The 18,974-nt window shown below is 35.6% G+C and overlaps 1 protein-coding gene across 1 annotated transcript in view; it reads right to left on the reverse strand.

The window, feature by feature from the left end:
- LOC150108679 (ATP-binding cassette sub-family F member 1) overlaps positions 1-18,974 on the reverse strand; it is a 228,912-nt gene that overhangs the window by 8,560 nt on the left and 201,378 nt on the right. The window contains exons 15-16 of the mRNA XM_090416145.1: positions 9,805-9,876; positions 8,225-8,386 (exon numbers count right to left, since the gene is read on the reverse strand). Of these exons, the coding sequence (XP_090272271.1) occupies positions 8,225-8,386; positions 9,805-9,876 (234 nt within the window). The remainder of the gene's footprint in view (positions 1-8,224; positions 8,387-9,804; positions 9,877-18,974) is intronic.

Raw genomic sequence — 18,974 nt, forward strand, 5'->3', positions numbered from 1 at the left:
GCATAAACATCCCAGAATCCTGATATTGCCTTGGTCATTCATTTCTGGATTCTCCCTAGTGTTTCCATATAACAATGAAACCAGGTGATCAAGAAGCACAATAGTCCACATGTTAGTTTAGTAAACTCATCCCCGTGAAGGATGATGATTCTGGTTTTTAGTGGAACTTGTGGCATAGTAATTAAATAATAAAGTAACACATAAAAACCACAGTGAAATCTTTAATTAGTAAAAAGACAGATATTTCGTGCTAAAAATAATAGTATATCTTCAGTGTCTGTAACAGTAATAGGAATGGAACACAGGCAAATGTTCGGTGGATCACCTATTAAAATACAATTGTTACCGCATGCAAGGATATTCGAATATGTCATCCACTCAGGTTATTTTAGTTGGAAAAACAAAATCTACAAACAAATTGAAGGTACTGCCATGGGTAGCCCTCTGTCTCCACCTTTGGCAAACTACTATTTGAAACAATTCGAAGATACTATGTTCTCATCCATTCACCCATCCTCAACCATCTCTTTGGTACCGTTACGTCGATGATGTTTTTGCTGTTTAGCCACACACCGAAGAACTTTCCACTTTTCTACAACGGATAAATAACCTTCACCCACGCATCCAATTCATAATGGAAAAAGAAAACTCTGGTACTTTACCATTTTTGGACATCCTCCTTACTAGAACATCTTCTGGTACCTTATCTACAAGCGTCTTTCGAAAACCCACTTTTACTGGCAGATACATTCACAAAAAAGTCTGCACAGCACGTCTCAAAAATTTGGCATTCTTAAATCTCTAATTCATAGAGCATATAAAGTTTGCTCTTCCCCAATAATCTTACAACAAGAACTTTCCATCATTAAAAAGTTAATGGAATCAAATGATTACAACTCCAATCAAATCCAACAGATACTTGACTCTTATGTTCCAACACCTACAGTTTCTTCAACAGTCTGCACAGTTCCTATTCCATACATTCCAGGAATCTCAGAACCTATAGGTAGAATTCTGAAAAAGTATCAACGGATTCCAACATATATTCCTATCAACAAAATTTTTTCTTTATTACCTTCTACAAAGGATAAACTGTCTTCTCTATCTTTGGCTGGCATTTACCAAATACCTTGTGAATGCGATGTCTCTTATTTTGGACAAACTGGCCATTCTTTGGAAAAAAGAATAAAAGAACATCAATATTATATTGATTATAACAAACCTCTGAAGTCTGGTCTGGCGCAGCACAGTATTGACTCTACTATGACTGGACACTATGACTCTACTCATAGTGTCCAGTGGGATAAAGTAGTTCTCCTCCATAGATGCAGATTCAAATATCAATGCTTATTCAAAGAAAGTTGTGAAACTATCTTACATCGACCGAATTTAAATAGAAATGACTGTATGTCTCTCTCAAAGATCTGGGAGACTTTTATCTTATGTAAAAAACCATTTATCTTAATAGATTAAATTTGTTATTTCTATTATTTCCTAGCACGCGGTAACAATTGTATTTTAATAGGTGATCCACCGAATGTTTGCCTGTATTCCATTCATATTATTGTTACAGACATTGAAGATGTACTATTATTTTTAGTACGAAATATCTGTCTTTTTACTAATTAAAGATTTCACTGTGGTTTTTACATGCTACTTTATTATTTATTATTTAGTCCACATGTGGTCTGAGCAATGCTTTATCTAGGAAGGAACTGGTTATGCTACTTCCTTATTCCTACTTGACAATGTATCCTCTAAACTGTGGTCCATTGTCAACCATCACCCACAGATCATGAATCTCATCCACTTCTGAAGCAAAGTTCCACCAATACAGCAGACAGCCTTACACCCCTGCATTCCAAAACTGTAGCATTTTGCATTTATTAATATTAAAACTGAAATTCATTAATATGAATGCTGAAACATCAAGTAATTAGTAATTGGATTATCTAGAAGGATAAGTTTCATTTTTCTCCTTATGTTAGACATTACCCAAAAAACAGGGAAAACTCCCATTACTATACAGCTCGGCTTTTTTTTTTTTTTTTTTTTGACTAATCAAGTAATTAGTCTCATTTATTTTAAACTACAATTATTACTCCAACAATTATTAGTCTCCTTAACTTTTGCCATTGAACACTGATCACATTGTAACAATGAAATAAATGTTTATGACCCTCAAAAAATACACCTGAAGAATAACTAAGGAACATTCTGAAACTGAATGCTTTAAAGGAATATGTGTAGTACACGTGCTCATTTTTAATACCAGTTGACACATATACAAACAAACTAATTATTAAATCTAACATATGACATCCCAAGTTACAAGAATATCATTAGAGAAAGAAGAGAACAGCAGTTGACAACAATCAAAATGAGTCATGTGTCACAGCTTAATGAATGGGACGATATAGTAATAGTATTCAAAGGAAAACAGTGCTAGTTTTTGTACTTAAAATACAAGGCTGTACAAGGCTTAGTATTATTCATTAATACTAATATATATGAACAATTACTTCCCAAAACTTTGACACAGGCATGAAACCAGAGGGAGTCACTTAAGGATTAAAGCTAGATAATTAAAAGAAGACCTCCATACAGCCTTTTTAAACAGGCTGTATGGAGGTCAGAAGGCCTGGTTGTGAAGACCCAACCAGGCCTTCTGACCTAATGTCCAGTCCTTGCTTTGTCATGATGTATTCCATTACTAGGTACCTGACTGGATACTAAATGAACAAATGTAGACTGAAATTTTGGGATTTAGCTGGCCAAATTGTGTTCTTAAAGGCCTGTGTAGCTCAGTGAAAGTGGCGCTTGTGTCCTCTGAGCTTGGCCACTGGAAGTTAGACCTAGGTTCCAGTTTAGTCGCTGACTGGTAGAACTTTTTCTAAGCCTATCTTTGACCAGTTCCCGAGTTAGTCGATCTCTGGCACGGGCAAGCGGGTTTTTCCTCCCGGAAACTCGGGTTTTTCGTCCCATAAACTCAAGAAAATTGACCGTAGTACCCACATTATTTCAGACAGTAATATCTCTTGTTAGGTACCAAGAGATGGCAGCACTTGTTTGCCAGCCTCTTCATCGGTGGCTGCTATAATTAGTGATAGGCATGGGCCAGCTATCTCTGATTGGCTACCGATGGGGACTGAACTGCCCACTCAGTCTCCAAAAGCTAGATAGGGTATAAAAGGCCTCGCCTACTCCCTATTAGGGAATAAAAGGCGTTAGCTGATTTATTTTTTATTTTTAATTGTGTTCTTATTGACTTAAACCAAAATAAAATGGTGGTACAACACCATGGAATTTCATACTGACTAGGGCAGTCCCAAGTTAGGTAAGGCCACACTATTTTTACATAACGCATAACAATGAAACTTAAATGTGACTAAATTCTATTTCTCTGTACATGATCAGTCATTAAAAAGAGTATATGTTCTGAGTTTCTGAATTTTCAAAGATTATCTGTGAAAGAAAATTATTAACCATAGAGATTATAAATTTATCCACTGCCTAGTCCAGCAATTCCATAACTTTATCAGGCAGTTTATGTATCCAAATATGCTAAATCAACTAAAAATCAGCTAACGCCTTTTTTTTTTGTTCCCATATAGGGAGTAGGCGAGGTTGTTTTTAAGCCCTATCTAATACATTTGGTCATAAAATACATCATTCAAATTTTATGACCAAATGGCATTGATGTCTCATTTCTTTTCAGCATGTACAAGCTGATGACATAAACAATTTGCCAAAATTTCTCAGCCAAATTATCATTATACAAACCATTTTTTAAAAGCAAAATATAAATATTTTATTTTAAATAATCTACTCTATATAAAACAAAGGTGTAGAAATGGCTATTCTGGCTTCTGCCATCTCCAATCTGAACATAAAATTTGACAGAGACATATCTGTGTATGTATAAATATATATCTAGGATACATTTAAAACAAAAACAGAAAATTGCTCAAACTATAGCATGCATAGTTTAATCTACAATGCACAAATTACAACAGCTACTAAAGCTTTATGATATCAGAAACATATTCAAGGATTTAAAAAAATATATAAAATAAAATTCAGCACTTTGAGTCAAACTAATTACAAGAATTTGACACATTCCAAATCAGTGTGGTTCCAAATGCTTTTGACAAACAGGGACAATCTTAGTGCATATGTACACACACACACACACACACACACACACACACACACACACACACACACACACACACACACACACACACACATAAACCTGAAGATATCCACTTTCTGTCTCTTTCCTCAGGACAGGCTCTCCACACAGTAATTATCAAACTAGGGGAGTACTTCCTCGATTTGAGAGTACAGCAGTTTCCAAAGCTAGGCTGCTGGACAGTACATGGGACCAAACTTGCTGGTAGCACTTCAGGAGGCTTCCAGATCAGCTGGCAAGTAATCCTGCTGCTGATCAGCGAGGTTGTGAATGGAGGACATCTTAAATACAGCAACTTGAAGGGGCATGTCGGGACATGATTGGATTAAAGTCTGGGAACTCCCTGTGTGAAAGTCATGCTTACAAGTCCTTCATCCCTACTACAAATTTTATTAACATTCCAACATTATAGTCTTTCTGCAGTTAAATATATATATATATATGCCATAAAAATGAATAAAATTTTCCAAAAGTATCAAAAATACAACAAAAATTCCACCTTTGTGCAATGGAATTACTACACATTCTTTCCATTCCTGCTAAATCTTCCTTGTTCTGAGACTGATATTAAACAGCCTGGTCAAAGGAATAGCCAGTTCAGCTGAACACACATTTAGCACACGTGATGATATCCCATCAGTCTCTATTGCTGAATTCTTATTCAATTTCTGCAACAGCTCTAATCCCTGATCCTCATACACTTGAGTTTCTTCATCAAGTGAAGAGGTAGCAGTGAAGCTCAATATTGCATATACCAGGTTGATAGCTTTTAACAAAATGGGCACTCATTAGTACAACCTCTTCTGCATATGTTATCTTCATGCCATCTGCATTTAGAAGAGTTATTCTTTCATATCCAGTCTTTCTTTTACTTGCAGCATATCGATAGAATTCTTGTGAGTTGCCTTTAGCATGAAGAGCACCGTCTTTTCATACTTAGACTTTGCTTTCCGTACAACAGTTGTGACTATTCTAGCCTGCTGCTTATAATTTTCATAATGGACATCATCCTTATGAACACGGTATTCCTACTACATCATCCTTTTCTAACGAATCTCTTGCTTAATAAGATTACACATCCATTTGACTCGTATCCTAGTTATAGGACACGTTCTGATATCGCATCATTTAAGTTTTTTTAAATGCTTCCCATGCATTGTCGATATTCTTCCCATCCAGCAACCAATCCCACTGAACTTAGTATGCTACTCAGTTGGTCATAATTTCCTGCTTGTAGTTCAGCATGTAACCTTTTCTGAGTGGAACATTCATAAAACTTAGTCACTTCCCAAGTGAGTACTGCATGATCACTGTCACCAACCGAAGGCAGAATAGTCATGTCTTTAACTGAAACGCTCTCTCTGACACTATAATCAAATCTAACTCTTTGAACTAGAGTTCCTTCTATCAAATGCTGCTTGAGGAAGTTGTCCCGCAACAGTTTAATAAATGCATTTTCATTCTTCTTATGTGATTCTACTGCTACCCAATCAATATTTGGATAATTAAAGTCCCCCATTATGATTACTCTTTTTGTGCTCATCTTTTCTATTTGGTATTGCATTTCTTCATCACTAGCAACCGATCCAGCAGGTCTGTAACAACACCCCCACTATGTAATTGAGCTTTTTAGATTCCATCCCACACCAGATGGCTTCAAACTCACTGCTACGTGAAATACTGTTAGTAATAGTACTACAATCACAGGTCTCAACCCTGACTGGATTCAAGTCATCCAATATCGTTAGCAGAAAACCCCTCCTCTCCTATCCTCTCTATCCTTCCTAAAAATACTGTACCCTTTACACTCCACTAGATACCAGTTAGTATTCTGATTCTGATAGCCAGGTCTCACTAATGCCTACTATTTTAGGTCCAACTGTGTTGGACCTAAAATAGTAGGCAACAAACTCTACTCCTAGAGTTTGTTGCCTACTAAAGTAGAGTTTGTTGCTACTAAAATAGTAGCAACAAACTCTACTCCTTTGTTTCTGATACTCCTAGCATTCGTGTGCAGACATAATAATCTACCTGCATGTGTACTCTTGGCTGCAGTCTTAATGACACTGTTGGAAAACTTACATATCTCTATTCTTCTCTAGTGCCTTATACATGTAAATAAACAATAAATAAAATAAAAAATACATAAATCTAAAGCAAGAAACAAGCTTGGTTCACAAATACATTAAGCTTGCCTCCTGCTCAACTCTTCTCCCTCGCTAAGGCTGTTGAGCAAATCTTCTGCCCTACTATATTTTCACCTCTTTCTCTAATCTTGATGGAATAGTAGCAACATCTCCAAGAGATAGGGCAGATCTCTTGGCATCAGTCTTTTCCAACTCTTATTAAGACCAAGGAAAGTCTCTCTCCCCCACTATTTCACAAAAAACGTTCAAGTATGCTTTCTCTGATCTTTCAACAGAACATCAGAGTTATGAAATTAAAATATCAGTAAATATTTTTTTTTAGTTTTCTTTTCACAAGGACTTTAAGATTCAGGTTTTCCTGCAAGCAAAGAATGAGTATTGGCAGCTATTGTTTTACAAAAAGGATGATTTATACACCCTCTGTCCAAAAAGAAACCAAACTTTTCGAAAATAGAAGAAACTAATGGCGCCACCTGTTGTATCTTTTTGTTGTTGAAAGTGGCAACCTTCGTTAGTGTTGTGTCAACTGTTTATGACATTTGTTTCATTAGAAGCTGAGTTATAGTGCCAAGAGCGACAGTGTGTTTTGACGAACGGACGGAAAATGAGTTTCAAACAGAGAGCTGCGATTGACTTTTTGTATTAAACTTGGTAAAAGTTTTACCAAAACACATCAAATGGTTCAAAAAGCATACAGTGATGAATGCTTATCCCGTACTGAAGTTTACGAGTGGTTTAAGTGATTTCAAAGTGGTCGTGAGACGCTTGAGGATGATGAAAACCCAGGTCGTCCAAAAACTGGACTGAGCGAAGTTAACATCCAAAAAAGTGCGTGATTTCATCAAAGAAAACCCAAAATTGTCCATGAGACTCACTGAAGATGAATTGGGGATTCCAAAATCAACTGCGCACAACATTTTGACCAAGAGTTTGAGCCTTCGTAAATTGAATTCGCAATTTGTTCCCCACAAGTTGACTGACAACTAAAAAATGTATCAAATTGAACACTGCAAATACCTCATCATTAAACCGCTCGTAAGGACTCAAACTTTCTTGAAACGATCGTTATTGATGATGAAACGTGGTGAAATCTGTTTTGAGTATGAACCCGAAACAAAGCGCCAGAGTGCTGAGTGAAGACCACCAGAAGAGGGACATCCGAAAAAAAAAAAGTCGCTTGGAGAAGTCAAAAGTAAAGACAATGTTGATTTGTTTCTATGATTCTAAGGGCATTATCCACAAAGAATTCATTCTACCTGGCCGAACGGTCAATGGTGAGTTTTATCTCGAAGCGATTGATAGCAAGAATTCGTCGCATACGACATGAATATTGTGATGCAGGCAGCTGGTCACTTTTGCATGATAATGCACCATCTCGTCATTCGAACATTGTGAGACAGTTTTTGAGCAAAAACCAAGTTTGTGTTGGATCACTCACCGTATTCACCTGATTTAGCTCCCTGTGACTTATTTCTCTTCCCCTGACCTTCATTTGCCGATGAAAGGAAAGCAATACGACACTACTGAAAACATTCAAGCGGCAGACCACAATCCTCAACAGTATCCCAAAAACCAATATAAAAAAACTCATTTAACGAATTAATTGACTGTGCAAAACGCTGTATCGAAGCTGATGGAGAGTATATTGATTGAAATAAATGATTTGAATAAATATAATTGGCCTGTGTTTTATTTTCTATCAAAAGTTTGGTTTCTTTTTTGACAGAAAGTGTATATATATTGACATGTCATATATATATATATATATATATATATATATATATATGTGTGTGTGTGTGTGTGTGTGTGTGTGTGCATTTCCTAAAGGAATAAAAAGCACTAAAACCTATTCTAAGAGATTATTAAATAATAAAAAATTTACCAAAATCAATACATCAGGAGCTCTCAATGATAGCTCAGCCAAAGCAACTCTTGCCTTCTGTCCACCTGAAAGATCATTGTTCTTTATGGTGTGTGCATAACTCACAAGGCCAAAAGTGCCCAGTTGCTTACGAGAATCTTGATAGTTTAGATTGAATAATCTCTGTAGAGAAAAGAATTTTTTTTATATATATAACAAAAAACAATAACTTACAAGGAAAGAACTTTCTTCTTATTTTACCAACAATATATATATATATATATATATATATATATGGGGGGGGGGGGGAATGGAACATTCTGATAAACACCTAGAACAAAAATCATATTAAAGCAACTGATATAACTTATATCTTAGGATACATCTTAAAACCCTTTAACCCCTATGTTTTTCTTTTTCTTTTAGAATATATAAGACATAAAATTAATTAATTTTTGCTCTAGGTGTTTATCAGAACTTTCCAGACCCCCCCCCCCCCCCTTAAATATAAATAAACACATAGGTGTAAAATAACTGTGTTGTCAAGAAATTAATATTAAACTTTTAATTTAATCAGTTTGTAGAATAAATATCCTCCAACTTCCTCAGTATGTGGTTCATTTTTACAGATTGTTTTACAAAATTTGAACTTATCAGAAAATGGTAAATAGTTAAGGAAAAAAAAAATTTAAATCGATGAGTTGAATGCAGCAAACACTAGCTATTTTATAATGCAATACTAAGAATGAAAGATGATTTTTTCCCCCTCACTGTGTATGTGCATGCATGTGTGTAACCAAGATCCAGACAAGACAGCAAAAAAATTTTTAAACTAGTTGAGTTAAATGATGCATCTGCTAGTTATATGAAAATGCAAGAGTATACAAGATTGAAAGAGGATTTTTTCACTCTCAGTGTGTGGTGTAAGTAAGATCCAAACAGAAGACATTCTTCAAACCATAGTACACTAGTATTGTGAGCAACAGAAAGTGGAGAAGAAAATCTCTTATAACCAGATTTCATAACTCATGGTTTTAAAATCTTAGGGAATGCATAACAAGTTGCCCCCAATAACAACAATACTATAAATGAATACAGAAGATGAGAAATTTATTCTGTGAGTTTGAATCTGAATATGGATTGCTAAAGAGCAATCGATAAAGAGCAATGCAATTTTTTAATGAAACCTCTAGCACTGAGATCAAGAGAGCAAACATATTAAACACAGTAATTAACTTTAATGAAAGCAGTATAAGTATTTCATAATGAAACTAAAAGTACATCATCATCAGTGTGGAACAAACAAGTAATTCAAAGAGTGAAATGGATGCCACATGATTAAAAGGACCATATAAATAATAAAAAATAAATCATTTTTGATATTTACATAGGATGAGAATCCCTAAATGTGTGCGAGAGAATGGGAGGGAGTCAAGTAGCTCTGCTAACACATTCCTGAATGCTAATGTCAAGTTCTTTCCTAATATCCTCATTTTTAATATGATATTAATATGAAACGGCCATCCATCCTCTTATTCATATCAATTAAAAAACATTATTGCATTAAAAATAATTTTACATAAATCATTTATAAACATTACCTGCAAATATTCTACAGGGGTTTCTTCAAGATTTAACTGTTCTCCTGAATGTTGATCAAATTTTCCAATCCTCTAAACAAACAAGCAAAAGACAATAGTAACAATATTTCAGCATCAACAATTTAACAACAGGAACAGTAACAATAGCAATAACGTCTTAACAGTAATAATATCACTTAACCAACATATATTAACAGTAACAACAGCAGAAACTTAACATCGACATTTTAAAAGTATTTCATATCTCTTACTAATTACAGCTATTAGTATTGAATGTTTTTCATTTCATATGTCACTTCTTAAATAAAATTCATTTTTTTAAATTAAGTGTAATCAGAAAATTATACCATATTTGAACAACATTCACATCTAAATGTCTAGCAGAACGTATTTTAAAGTTTAAATCAATGTTTGGGCTTCTGAAATAAAAAGCCATATGAATGTAGAACATTTCTTTTTCGTTTAAATTAAACAGAAGAAAATATATTCAGTCAACACTTCATTCATAACTGCTATGGCTAGATGAAAAACAGCTATTCCCCAATCCCAGAACAAAAAAAAAAAAAAAAAAAAAAAAGAGCAGCTTCATAAGAAAATAAATCTCCATAACAATCATAATAATAATATATGCGACAAGCAATTTCCAAGAGCAACAAATTTAATGAACAAACTCCGATGACTTTAATAAGAATGCAAAAAAGCACAAAGCATTAAACTTGTTTTTAGAGAAACTTGTGCCATGGTTCTATACAATATATACACGAAAACACAGGGTAAAAGTTCAATATAGTTATTCTGGTTTTGTGATCACATGTTTATTAAAGAAAACTGTTTTTAAAACTAAACAAGTACTAAAAACAACACTCGACAAGCTTCGTAAGTCGCCAGACTAACATCTTCAACGGTAAAGAGAACTAAAAGTTTAAAGCATAAACTACTAGAAATTATGAAAATTAGTTCATTTGTTGGCATTGTGAACACCTAAACAGTTCGTTAAAAAACCGAATAACAGATCTATACAACCGTTAATCTGTGTTAGCTGGAGACACTGCTATTTGTTGTCACATTCTATGGTTCACGCTCATTCTGTCCAAGGTCTGAAATTGGTAAATTTTTAATAAACGATGACCAAACTTGATTTAAAATCAAACCTTGGTTTTTGTTGCATTGCATAGGAATTTTAATCAAATTTGCTGCCTCTTTGAATTTTCTTGTGAAACAATTCTTATCTATATTGGACATGTTTGTTCTATCACAGAGTACATCATGACCGGTAGAGGTTGTGTGAAATGCCAATCCCGATTTATGTTCTCTCTTATTTTGTACGTCCTTTTGATGTTCATTCATGTGGATTTCTTCCGATCTCCCCATCTGGCCGACACAGCAGATGCCTCAGGAACAGTGAATATTATAAACCCCTGGTTTTTTTAATTCGGTGATGTGGAGGTTCCGGAGGATGAAGAGATCTTGATATTTTTTCAAGTGGCAGGAAAGTCACTTTTATGTTGTATTTGTAGAGAAGTTTGGCTAATTTATCTGTTACATTCCTGATATAAAGAAGGGTGACTGCATTCTTGAAATCTTGTTTATTTAAGTTTCTTGTAGGTGCTGTATTGAGAATTTTCTCAATTAACTTACCATTGAAACCATTCAGTTATAGGATCTGTGCTAAGTATTGTATTTCTTCTTTCCGTTTTTCTTCTGTACTGGGGATGTTGTATGCTTTATCCCTTAAGGTTTTCATTAGGCCTATTTTTTGCTTCGGGTTGTGATGTGAAGTAGCATGTAGAAATCTTCCTGTGTTTGTTGGTTTTCTATAGATGGAGAACGATAATCTGTTTTTTCTTTCATTTATTTCTTTAAGGATGTCTAGGAAAGGAAGTTTTTTATTTTCTTCTAGTTCCAGAGTGAATTTTATGTTAGGATGTAAGTTATTAAGATAGTCTTGAAATGTAGTCAGTTCTGGTGCTTCCTGGCCAAATGATGAAGATATTGTCCACATAGTGGAGCCATATTTTTGGTTTTTTATGCTAGTTTTGCATTATTTTCAAAATTTTCCATGTAGAGGTTTGCTAGAACTGGTGAGAGGGGTGAAGCCTTTGCTAGTCCAGCAATGGGTTCACCCCACTGTACAAAGAGTACAGTATTTTTAGGAAGGATAGAGAGAATAGGAGAGGTGGGGTTTTCTGCTAATGATATCGGATGACTTGAATCCAGTTAGAATTGAGACATATGATTGTAGTATATATGGAATAACATAGACACTATCACATACAATAAAGCTACAATGGTGTCCAGAAAGAAAAAATGCAACCTAATCCAAAAATTCAATTCTCTTCTACAAGAAAAACAAAGGAAACATCTAGATCACTCCAAAGTAGTAATTAACGAGGGATGAAACAAATCTTCTTATAAAAAGCTTTAATTTTGCTGTAATGCCTTCACAAGTCCCGAAAATTGATATCATAGCCCAAACTGAAAAAGGAAGAAGAAATGTATGGGGAGAGATAGCAGATCTGATCTGCATTCAAAGTGCAGCATTATTACTATTAAATTGCAAAATTATCACCAAAACACCTACAAAAAACAGAATTAGCAGCACTTAATAAACTCAAATCACATAAAAACATAGTCATAATAAAAGCAGACAAAGGCAATTGGAAGTTTATTTTGCACTTGGTTAGACTATAATAAATTAGTTTAATTCCTTTATACGGAGGCTGTTCAATAAGTTATAAGACTATATTTATATAGAAAACAGATTACCTTTAATCGCCATTATTTACATCGTGTTTTTCGAAGTAACTACCGTGAGACGTGATGCATTTGTCCCAACGTTGCGTCCACTTCTTAAACACATGTGAAAGTCCGTTTTTGAGAGCTCTTTCAAAACCGCCTCCGCAGCTTTTACACATGCTTTGTTGCTTACAAAATGGCAGCCTCTTAGTGGTTTCTTGAGCTGAGGAAACACCAGAAATCACAAGGTGCGAGACCAGGACTGTATGGAGGGTGTGGTAGGATATCTATGATGTTCTGCAAAACATCCACTACACAACCAACAATATGTGGCCTTGCATTATCGTGGTGCAATAAGAAGCCATTCTTCAGCAATGGACGCTTCCTTTTGACATGCTGTACCATTGTTCGTAAAACATCCACATAGTATGAGCCGTTTACAGTATTCCTGGGTTCTACAGCGTGTTGGTAAACAATGACTTCGTAGTCAAAAAACATTATGGTCATAACTTTATCAGCCAATTTTACAGTTTTTGCTTTCTTGGGGGTAGGCGAAGACGGATGCTTCCATTCACTGCTTTGTTGTTTCACTGTAGGGTCATAGTGATACAACCAAGCTTCATCTGCTGTAATGATGCGTTTTAAGAAGTTTCGCCTTCTTTCCATTCTGTGCACACATCCACTCGATGCTGCATTTGCTCCGGTGTCAAGAGTTTGGGAATCCATCGGGCGCAAACACTTTTCAGTCCCAAATGTTCAGCCATGATTGAGTGAACACTTCCCACAGAAATATTCAGGACAACATGCAGCTGGCGTACTGTAATTCTGTGATACTCCTTGATGATAATCGCTGCTGTGTTGATCATTGTCTCTGTGATGGACGTTGAAGGTCTTCCCTCACATTCAAGATCTTCCACATTTTGCCTTCCTTCCTTAAAAGTTTTATGCCAGCGAAAAACACTTGCCCTCGACATTGATTCATTGTGGAAAGCTTCATGTATCATGTTAAAAGTGTCCGATGCTGATTTTTGCAAACGCACACAAAATTTAATCACATAACACTACTCCAAGGATGCTTCCATTTCGACGACTGGTTGTGGCTCGTAGGCGCGCCGAAACAAGCTTGCATTTAGTCACGTGACACTCTGGCACATCAGCCTGTATACGCCATCTATCAACCTCTTTTGTTAATACAGACAGCAACATTTCTTTATTCCACAGAAATTAATATTGTGATGAGTGGTTTTGCTACAGTAAAATTAGTCTTATTATTTATTGAACAGCCCTAGTACAAGAGTAAGCAAACAAAGTTTGCACTTGAAAATATCTTCAGGACTGAGGTAAGGTGGTACATCCCTTGACAACTCGTAGCAATGGTGGATCAAGCTCTCATCACTCCTTGTCGGAGTATCTCCCAGACAAAGGCAAAGGTGATTTTAAACTCAGAAGATTATAACAACAAAATGAAAAGCCTTGAAGAAACCAATACCCACACAGCATTAGACAGAGACCCCACTTGGAGAACTCACAACAAAACCAATGAACTTATCAAGAATATACCAATTGGTCTGAGGAACTCAAAAGAAATCTACAATTCAAACACCCACTAGTGCCTAGAATATATCGAATCCCTAAAATTCATAAAAAAGATATACCACTAAGACCAGTAGTGGACGGAAGGGACTCTCCTACCTCAAATGTGGCAAAACACCTTACAAACTTGATTTTACCACATAGGAAAAACACCATCATTCATTAAGAACAGTACAGACTTCATAGAAAAAGTAAAAGATATACACATAGATCCTTCAGATATATCAGCGAGTTTAGATATAGTCAGCATTTTCACAAAGATTCCAAGAAATGAAACAGTAAACATTCTAGAAAATCTCTTCCCACCAGACATTGTACAGCTCTACAAACATTGCATAAAAAACACGTTCTACCTTTACCAAGAAAAACTCTGGGAACAAAAAGAACGGCTACCAACGGGTTCGCCCCGCTCACCAGCTCTAGCAAACCTCTACATGGAAAATTTTGAAAATAATGCAAAACTTTACAAAACTGGCACAAAAAAACAAAAATATGGCTGCACTATGTGGACAATATCTTCATCATTTGGCCAGGAACAGCAGAAGTGACTACATTTCAAGACTATCTTAATAACTTACATCCTAACATAAAATTCACTCTGGAACTAGAAGAAAATAAAAAACTTTTTTCCTAGACATCCTTACAAAAATAAATGAAAGAAAAAACAGATTATTATTCTCCATCTATAGAAAACCAACAAACACAGGAAGATTTCTACACGCTACTTCACATCACCACCCCAAGCAAAAAATAGCTCTCTAATAAAAACCTTAAGGGATAAAGCATACAACATCCCCAGTACAGAAGAAAAACGGAAAGAAGAAATACAATACTTAGCACAGATCCTATAACTGAATGGTTTCAATACTAAGTTAATTAAGAAAATTCTCAATACACCACCTACAAGAAACTTAAATAAACAAGATTTCAAGAATGCAGTCACCCTTCTTTATATCAAGAATGTAACAGATAAATTAGCCAAACTTCTCTACAAATACAACATAAAAGTGACTTTCCTGCCACTGGAAAAAATATCAAGATCTCTTCCTCCTCCGAAACCTCCACATCACCCAATTAAAAAAACCAGGGGTTTATAATAGAAAATAAGAGAGAACATAAATCGGGATTGGCATTTCACAGAACCTCTACCGGTCATGATGTACTCTGTGATAGAACAAACATGTCCTATATAGATAATTGTTTCACAAGAAAATTCAATCATCATCATCAAATTCCTGCCATGTACCCTCAAGGGGTGTACAGGATATGACAGTACTACATGAAAAAAAATTACATCATTACTAACTTCCTATCTACAATTTTCCTCCAAATCAGTCTGTTACTTGTCAAGACTCCAACATTATCAGATCTTATATTTCTATCGTCTAAGGTACTTTGTACCGTATCAATCCACCTACATCTTGGTCTTCCGCTGGGTTGTTTTGCTGCCAACCTGGCAGAGAACACTTGTATTGCTAATCTTTCTTCGCCCATTCTGTTTAAGTGACCATACCATCTGAGATTAGCTCTGCTAACACATTCCTGGATGCTGACAATGTCAAGTTCTTTCCTAATATCCTCGTTTTTAATATGATATTGCCATTGATGCCATCTGTTCACGCCTCTAATCTTTCTCAGGACTCTCATATCTGTGGTCTCTACTCTTTGGTAAAGTGTTTTACTTCTGACCCAGCTCTCAGATACATAAGTTAAAACTGGTTTGAACACTGTCTTGTATACAGCTAATTTAGTGTTCCGACTAATTTCTCTCTTATTCCATATGAATTTACTCAATTGACTTCCTACCATACCAGCTTTGCTGATTCTGTTGTCTATTTCTATATTTAATTTACCATGTTCGGTAAAAATTGTGCCTAAGTAGCTGAAATGTTTCACTTGTTCCACAGGTTCTCCATTCACAGTTGACATTTTCAATGATTCTGCCTATTTTCATTGTCTTTGTCTTTTTATTGCTGACCTTCATACCATATCTATTACAACAGCTATTCGATTTAGTCAGAGAATCTTGCAGACCTGTAGCGGATTTATTTAGAAGTATAACATCATCCGCATAAAGCAAAGAGCTGACATTAACATCTCCAATTTTGATATCATGTTTAATACCACTTTCCTTCATAATGTGATCCATATAGATAATGAATAACAGAGGGGATAAGGTACATCCTTGTCTCACACCAGATTTAACATTAAACCTTCTTCCTGTACTTCCTTCAATTCTAACTGCTGACTTACAACTCAAATAAAGACTAAGTATTGCTTCATATAATGCCCCATTGACACCACATAACTGTAGCGTATCGAATAGCTTCTCTCTTGGCACCTTGTGATATGCCTTTTCCAAATCGACAAAACTTAAATACAGATCTTTGTTATATTCCCATGCTTTCTCAACTATTTGTCGTAAAGTGAAGATCAGATTCTGACAGCCTGAATCCAGTTTGTTCTTCACCAAGATTTTCTTCCACAATTCTTCTGAACTGTTTCTCAAGTATACTTGCATAGATCTTCCCAGGAACACTCAGTAGGGAAATACCTCTGTAATTCTCACATTCGGTTTTATTTTCCCTTTTATATATGGGTACTATTAGAGCTCTACTCCAATCATCGGGAATTCGTCCCTCTGTCCAGGCTTTCTGAACTATGCAGTGCAGCCACTGTAAGACTCTTATACCACCTTACTTCAGCATTTCTAGTCGAATATCATCTACTCCTGCTGCCTTTCCACATTTCAAGCCTTTGATGGCTTTTTCTACTTCAAGTATGGATATGTATTCCTGACTGCATGCCTGGTCAGTGTTTTTTACCACTGTGCTGTCATCACTGCTTGTTTCATTTAGCAGTTTTTCAAAGTAATTACTCCATACTTCAAGGATACCTTTTTCTCCCGTTTTCATGTCACCTTTATCATCTCTAATTCCTTTTACAGTACTCTTTCCTCCATTCCTAAGCTTCTTCAACAACCTCCTGAATATTTTGCCACCTTCTTGATATTTATTTTCTATATTCTTGCCAAAGTCAACCCATGACTTTTGTTTAGCTAGTTTTACACAGTGTTTAGCTTTCTTACATTTGTCTCTGTATTTTGTAAGAGTAAAAGCTGACTTATTTGCCAGGAACTTTTGATATGCTTTCTTCTTTAACTTCCTGTGTCCACCAGGGAGTTCTGATTTTTTTTATCCTTGCACACAACCTCACCACATGCCTCTCTGCAAGAATCAATAAATGTTTTCTTCAGAGTTTGCTACTGAATCTCCAAGGTTTGAGTCCTGTTCTCAAACTCTTTCATTTTCTTTTCAATAATCTTTCTGTATTTTAGTCTACAGTTCACATCTGAGAGCTGCTCAACTTTTATTCGCTTTAAAACTTTCTTACATGTTATTCTTTTCAATATTATCCTGCTTCAATATCCTGATTCAATTTTATCCTGCTCAAGACTAAATAGTGATCACTTCCAATTTCAAATCCTCTGTACACTCTGGTGTCCTGCACAAGGGAGAAAACATCACTATCAACAATAACATAGTCAATGAGCATTTTCTTATTCCTTGCCTCTTCTCTCCATGTGAATTTGTGCACATTTTTATGTTGGAACATGGTGTTAGTAATAACCAGTCCATGTCCTGAGCAGATATCCAACAGGTATTTGCCATTATTATTAGCTTTGCTCTTTTCTCCAAATTTTCCCAAAATATTTTTGTATGTCTCACAATCATTTCCTACTCTGCTATTTAGATCCCCAACAGGGACCAACTTTTCCTTTTTGATTGTGTCAGTTGCTTTTTCTAAAGCCTCAAAAAATTCCTCCACTTCTACCTTACTAGAACCTTCACAGAAGGTTCTGTGCAACCATAGGCACAAATAAGTCTCATTGTCCAGTTCCCCATTCTCATATTTGCCCACATTACTCTACTTGAGACTGGCTGCCATTCAAGAAGATTAGCCTCATATTTTGTGTTGAATAATATGGCTACTCCTTCTTTTCCTTGATTGTCATTGCCTGAATATAACATTTTGTATTTATTGCTCAAAAAGATCTCACTAGTTTTTGTCTTTTTTGTTTCAGTCACCTCTATTATGTCGATCTGGTACTTATCTAATTACTCAGCTAGCTCCATTTCTTTGCCATTCAGGCTTCTTATGTTGATAGTACTGATCTTTAACTCTGGTGATGTTGAGTTGGGGTTTGTTTTCAGATTTGTTCCAGTAGCTGACTTTTCGCTGTTTGCCCTAGTTCCCTGGCAAAAACAATAAGGGCCTTGTTTAACCGGGCGACGCCCCAGCCGGCATGAAATTTTGTCATGTTGTACCATCATTTTTTTTATTTTGGTTTAACCAATAAGAATACAATTTCGTCGGCTAAATCCCAAATTGCCAGCCCACCCTCGTTCGTTCAGTATCCAAATAGAAATAGATACCCAACAGGGTGCACCACGAGAAGGTGAGGATTGGACATTAGGTCAGAAGCCCTGGTCGTTTCTCCACATTCCTTTAAAGGTTATGTGGAGGTCTCCTCTCAGTTATACAGCTTTGACCCTTAAGCACCCCAAGAAAATTCAAAGAGGCAGCAAATATGATTAAAATTCCTATGCAATGCATCAAAAACCAAGGTTTGATTTTAAATCAAGTGTGGTTATTGTTTATTAAAAATTTACCAATTTCAGACCTCGGACAGAGTGAGCATGAACCACAGAACGTGACAACAAATAGCAGTGTCTCCAGCTAACACGGATTAACGGTTGTATAGATCTGTTATTCGGTTTTTTAACAAACTGTTTAAGTGTTCAGAATACAAACAAATGAACTAATTTTCATAATTTCTA

Source organism: Typopeltis vanoorti, chromosome 3 (genome assembly GCF_054136105.1).
Source record: "Typopeltis vanoorti isolate ZY-2024b chromosome 3, IOZ_Tvanoo_1.0, whole genome shotgun sequence".
NCBI lineage: Eukaryota > Metazoa > Arthropoda > Arachnida > Uropygi > Thelyphonidae > Typopeltis > Typopeltis vanoorti.